This window comes from Bubalus kerabau, chromosome 10 (genome assembly GCF_029407905.1).
Source record: "Bubalus kerabau isolate K-KA32 ecotype Philippines breed swamp buffalo chromosome 10, PCC_UOA_SB_1v2, whole genome shotgun sequence".
Classification (NCBI taxonomy): Eukaryota; Metazoa; Chordata; class Mammalia; order Artiodactyla; family Bovidae; genus Bubalus; species Bubalus kerabau.
Genome location: NC_073633.1, coordinates 33314787 through 33320786, shown reverse-complemented (window position 1 = coordinate 33320786; position 6000 = coordinate 33314787). Strand labels below are relative to the sequence as shown.

At 36.6% G+C, this 6000-nt stretch overlaps 1 protein-coding gene across 3 annotated transcripts in view; it reads right to left on the bottom strand.

The window, feature by feature from the left end:
• Window positions 1-720: 720 nt before the first annotated feature.
• KATNBL1 (katanin regulatory subunit B1 like 1) overlaps window positions 721-6000 on the bottom strand; it is a 59714-nt gene continuing 54434 nt past the window's right edge. Inside the window, exon 9 of one of the 3 annotated variants that reach the window (XM_055537249.1) lies at window positions 721-3181. In XM_055537249.1, coding sequence (XP_055393224.1) covers window positions 2819-3181 — 363 coding nt within the window. In that variant the 3' untranslated portion in view covers window positions 721-2818. The remainder of the gene's footprint in view (window positions 3182-6000) is intronic. The other 2 variants (XM_055537247.1, XM_055537248.1) reach the window with 2 other exon arrangements.

Here is a 6000-nt window from a genome sequence, read left to right as displayed (position 1 = left end):
CTCCATCAAATCATAAGAGAAGAGAACAAAAGAAGGGGAAAAAATACCTACAAAGATAAATCCAAAACAAAAATTAACAAAATGGCAATAAGAACACATATATTGATAACTGCCTTAAATATAAATGGACTAAATACTCCAACTAAAAGACATAGAGAGGCTGAATGTATACAAAAACAAGACTCATGGGGAGGGAGGAGGGAGGAGGGTTCAGGATGAGGAACATAGGTATACCTGTGGCAGATTCATTTCGATATTTGGCAAAACTAATACAATATTGTAAATTTAAAAATAAAATAAAATAAAATAAAAAACAAACAAACAAACAAAAAACAAGACTCATACATATGTTGTCTACAAGAGACTCATTTCAGATCTAAAGACACACAGAGTGAAAGTGAGGGTCTGAAAAAAGGCATTCTATGAAAACAGAAATTAAAAGAAAGCCAGAGTAGCAATACTTAGACAAAACTGACTTTAAAATAATGACTGTTAGAACTCCCCTTGTGGTCTAGTGGTAAAGAATCTGCCTGCCAATGCAGGAGGCATGGGTTCAATACCTGGTCTGGGAAGATTCCACAGGCCGTGGGGCAACTAAGCCTATGAGCCACAACTACTGAGCCCATGTATCCTAGAGCCTCTGCTCTGCAACAACAGAAACTGCTGCAAGGAGAAGCCCACAAACTGCAACTAAAGCCCATGCACAGCAACAAAGACCCGGCACAACCAAAAATACACAAATAAAATAAAAACTTCTTAAAAGGTAAGTTACAAGAGACAAAGGGCACTATGTAATCATCAAGGGATCAATCCAATTCAAGAAGACATAACAATTGCAAAGTCTTACCCAATAGTATGGTTTTAGACCATGGTACATTTATTATTTTAACACAACTCTTTGAAGACAGGTACTATACCTAACCTTTCTGTTTTAACATCAACATGCATATAACAAGTAACCTGTTGATCACAGACTGCCTAACTACCTCAACCAGCCAGTATCTTATTACTAGCGGATATCTGACAGCTTAATGCCTCTGATTTAGCATCTGGAAACAATGACAGATAGTATACAGAGAATTTTAGACACAGCCTCAATCACACCTGTTAGTATTCACTGGGACACGAATCCACCTTTTTAATTTTCCAATAAAGTTTCAGGAAACTGGGGACTCCCCTGGCAGTCCAGTGGTTGAGACTCTGTGTTTTCACTGCAGGGGGCACAGGTTTGATCTTCAGCTGGGGAACTAGGATATTGCATGTTGTGCATTGTGGTCAAAAAAGAAAAATAAGTTTTAGGAAACTTACGTGAAATATGATTTATAGGGAGCTATATAATCAGCATGACTAACAGGAAAAAAGAAATTTCTGTTAGTTTTACTTGAGGAGAAAAAAAATTCCACAGATTGAAGTTTAATTTTGAAGCTCTGTTCTTTATAAAAATTTAAATACTTGTTAACTTTTAATTGCTCAATGTTTCAAATAGGTTTCTTTGGTATTTGTAAATGTTTAGCTTATAGTGGTTGTACATATATTTCTAAATTATCAGTGTTACAATTTACTTACATCAGCACTAGTAAATATTACTAGTATGTATTTGAGGAAGCTTTTCTTTCCATATATTCAGCTGTTGCTTTTTACTTAAAATAAGAGATGGAAAAGATTGATCAAGAGATAAAAGTAGCAGACATGAAACTCATACCACATGTGATTTGACAAATGGGGGTGAGCCAGCTGCTACAAGCAGCTCATGGAAGCTGTGTATATTTTATAAATATCTTAATTAAAGTATATGATTTCAAAGATACAATGCAGTTCCTCAAATATCATACTAGTCAACAGCTGAATTAACATTTTAAGAAGTACTAAGCTGTGTCATTTAAACACAAATCTTATAACTGAGTCCTCCCATATCAATTTATATTTGCAAAGAATTATTAGGTCCCAGTATCCTAATAAAAACGGAAAAACAAAGTCACACTATTTTCATTTAGTTCAAATTACAAAAGCGTATCATTTGTTCAAGAAAATCTTAAAATGGTTTAGTACTTCTCTAAAACATTAGCTACTCTCTTGACAACTACATCAAACACATGTCAATTATTTTAATAACCATAGTTTTCACTATTTAATTCCAAATTTACATCAATATTTAGGTAATAAAATTTACAAAAAATTACTTTAAATAATTTGACCAATATAATTTCTAGTTCTGAAAAAGTTTAAAGCAAACTTTTGCTATATCATATTTTGAAGATTTATAGAATGAAGTCATTACACATATTAGTCTAACTACATTCTGATTGAGCAGAAATTATTAAATTATTAGACTAAGGCAACAATAACATGGCCCTGAATCAATACTATCAGACATTCTTAAAAACCTAACAGGTTAAGATGTTTCAATTGCTATCCAGTCACCTTTAAAAACTAATTTTTTAAAACGCTCATAAATAACAAAGTCATGTAGTATTTGAATGTGTAAAACTTAATTAGAAGGGTACTAAATAATTTTCTATTGATCTGTTTTGCTGTTAATTGGCTTTGAAAGTGCAAATCAAAGCAAGCAAAACTATACTAGGTTAAATCACCAAAAACTTTAAAATATGGAGAAAAAATTTTATTGCTTTTCTTTAAAATACTTAGGGTTGTGAAAGCAAGCCAATATAAATTATGATCTCAGAATTGATGAAGACTAAGGAATTTTACCTAGTTAGTAGTATTCAGTTCAGTTCAGTCGCTCAGTCGTGTCCGACTCTTTGCGACCCCATGAATTGCAGCATGCCAGGCCTCCCTGTCCATCACCAACTCCTGGAGTTCACCCAAACGCATGTCCATCGAGTAGGTGATGCCATTCAGCCATCTCATCCTCTGGCGTCCCCTTTTCCTCCTGCCCCCAATCCCTCCCAGCATCAGTCTTTTCCAATGAGTCAACTCTTCGCATGAGGTGGCCAAAGTATTGGAGTTTCAGCTTTAGCATCAGTCCTTCCAATGCCCACCCAAGACTCATCTCCTTCAGAATGGACTGGTTGGATCTCCTTGCAGTCCAAGGGACTCTCAAGAGTATTCTCCAACACCACAGTTCAAAAGCATCAATTCTTCGGCACTCAGTTTTCTTCACAGTCCAACTCTCACATCCATACATGACCACAGGAAAAACCATAGCCTTGACCAGACGGACCTTTGTTGGCAAAGTACAGAAGAATGTTCATTCAATAAAATCATTTGTGTGTCTATTTGTAAGAAAATCCCACTCCCTTTATTCTCCATATAGTAATTTTATGACTGACTATAGCATAATAGGTTGATCTTAGGCACAGGATAATATACACATTATATATGTATTTGAGCATGTGTTCATCAGTATGTATAATTACTAGCTTTACTTACCTTTGTTTCTATTCACCATTAAGTAATGTTTTTCTTCATTTCCAGCATTAAGTGACTTTCCTCCACGATAATGCAATGATTACTTTTTAAATAAGAATATAGAATCTGGGGTTTCCCTAGCGGCTCAGTGGTAAAGAAACCGCCTGTCAATGCAGGAGACACAGGTTCGATCCCTGATTCAGGAAAATCCCACGTGCTGCAGAGCAACTAAGCCCATGAGCCACAATTACTGAGCCTGTGCTCCCGAGTCCAGGAGCTGCAACTACTGAGCCCACATGCCGCAACTACTGAGAGCCCAGGCTCTGCAACAAGACAGGCCACTGCAACGAGGAGCCTGTGCACTGCAACTAGAGAGCAGCCCCTGCCAGCCGCAACTAGGAGAAAGCCTATGCAGCACCAAAAAGCCAGCACAGCCAAAAACTACAATAAAATAGATCATATATATACAAAAATATAGAATCTGAAGAGCAATTATTCAGTTAGAAGCAACTTATTAGATGGACTATGTAGAAGATGTTTTAAGAGTCAGGTTATTCGGAATTGATTTGGATGGGGCTGAATCTTTAAAATCTTGGTTCTATACCGACTTAACATTATAGTATTGATCAATGTTATGTCAATTTCATAAATAACAGCTGAACTATTATTTATTCTGAAAATTAAGAATTGATGGTTAAAGGAAATATGCTATAGCAGAAGTTGAAATTTTGTTTCGGAAAACAATCATTTAAATTAACTTATGTTTCTTTTCAAAGTACAGAAGTTATACTCCTTTTCCTTATAAGTCTTCTTCCTAAAATAAAATTTTTTATCAAGTATGTAATGATTAGGAATGGTCAAAGAAAACAGAATCCTGTATTAAGAATGCTTCAAAAGTAATTCTCAAACATTCCTTTTTTTCCAATTTCCTCAAAGAAATTAATAGTAACTATTTTTAATGTACAGCTTTAATACACATGAAAGTTTTTCAGTTATCTTCAAGCTTTCCCAGCATATAGAAAGTAGGAAACAATACACCAAGTATCAGTATGTAGATTATGAATCCATTTGCATTAAAAATATGCATACATATAGAAAAAAATACAGTGTCCTCATCCTCCCTAGGTGGATGAGACTATGGGTGTTTAATTTTCTTATTCCATTTTCAAAAATAAGGATGCTGCTGCTGCTGCTAAGTCGCTTCAGTCGTGTCCGACTCTGTGCGACCCATAGACAGCAGCCCACCAGGCTCCCCCGTCCCTGGGATTCTCCAGGCAAGAACACTGGAGTGGGTTGCCATTTCCTTCTCCAATGCATGAAAGTGAAAAGTGAAAGTGAAGTCACTCAGTCGTATCTGACTCTCAGTGACCCCATGGACTGCAGCACACCAGGCTCCTCCGTCCATGGGACTCTCCAGGTAAAAGAGTACTGGAGTGGGGTGCCATTGCCTTCTCTGAAATAAGGATGAACAACTCTTAATTTAAAAAAGGAATTCATTTAAAAAACAAAACAAAACACTATCTCGCATGACTCTCAATTGTTTTAAGATAAAAGCAGAGGAGAAACACAAAACTTCAATATCAAGAAAATTTATGTATTTTACACATTACATGAAAATACCTTAATTTTGAACTTCATAGATGGTCCTCACTTGCACAGATCTTGTGCGGAATGTAGAAACCATACAATAGAAAAACAAATGTACATCTTATGAGAATCAGACATTTTAGCTAAGGTTTTTATTTCCTTGCAGCATGAACATTTACAAACCAATTTCATAAAACAAAAAAGTGATAGAAGAAAACTGGATACTGTGATGCAGAACTACTCATTTTTAGTTGCAATGCTATCTCAAAATAGCTCTGGATTACTACTTTCTCACCCAGTGTATGCCCAAATATGCTACACCCTTGCATTTTTATTCCTAAGAATTAAATGTCTATTACTGGTAAGGCTGGGTAAATGCTAAGTCCTGAAAATGTGACAGAGAGCACAGACCCTGGTCTCATACAGCTATTAATCTATCTGGGATGACAGATAATAAGCAATTGCAAAGCACTACATGCTCTTAAAAACAGAGTTGAGATGAAAATGTGGACAGAGCCTCTAACAGCAGAAGAGGCTTCAGAGAATGCTTCCCAGATGTACTGTGTTTACACTGAGGCCTGAAGGCTAAGAAAGTGATAAATGGGTGAACTTCAGGAGAAGAGTGTTCTGATAAACATTTGCACAGAAAGAGTAATGTTTTCCAGAAACTGAAACAAGTTCTTTCTAGCTGGAGCATTGGGAGGGGCAGAGAGGAGGTGGTACTATTGAGAGAATCCAGTCCGGAGGCTGCTGGAATAATGTAGAGTAAAAGTGAAAGTCGCTCAGTCGTGTCTGACTCTTTGTGACCCCATGGACTATACAATCCATGGAATCCTCCAGGCTAGAATACTGTAGTGGGTAGCCTTTCCCTTCTCCTGGGGATCTTTCCAACCCACGGATCAAACCCAGGTCTCCCGCATTGCAGGCGGTAATGGCAGAAGTGAAGAGATGTAGCAAGATTAGAGAAATTTAGGGGGTTGCACCAACATGATTTGATGAGTGATTTGGAGATGACTCATGAGTTTGTGGCTTGATAACTACTGA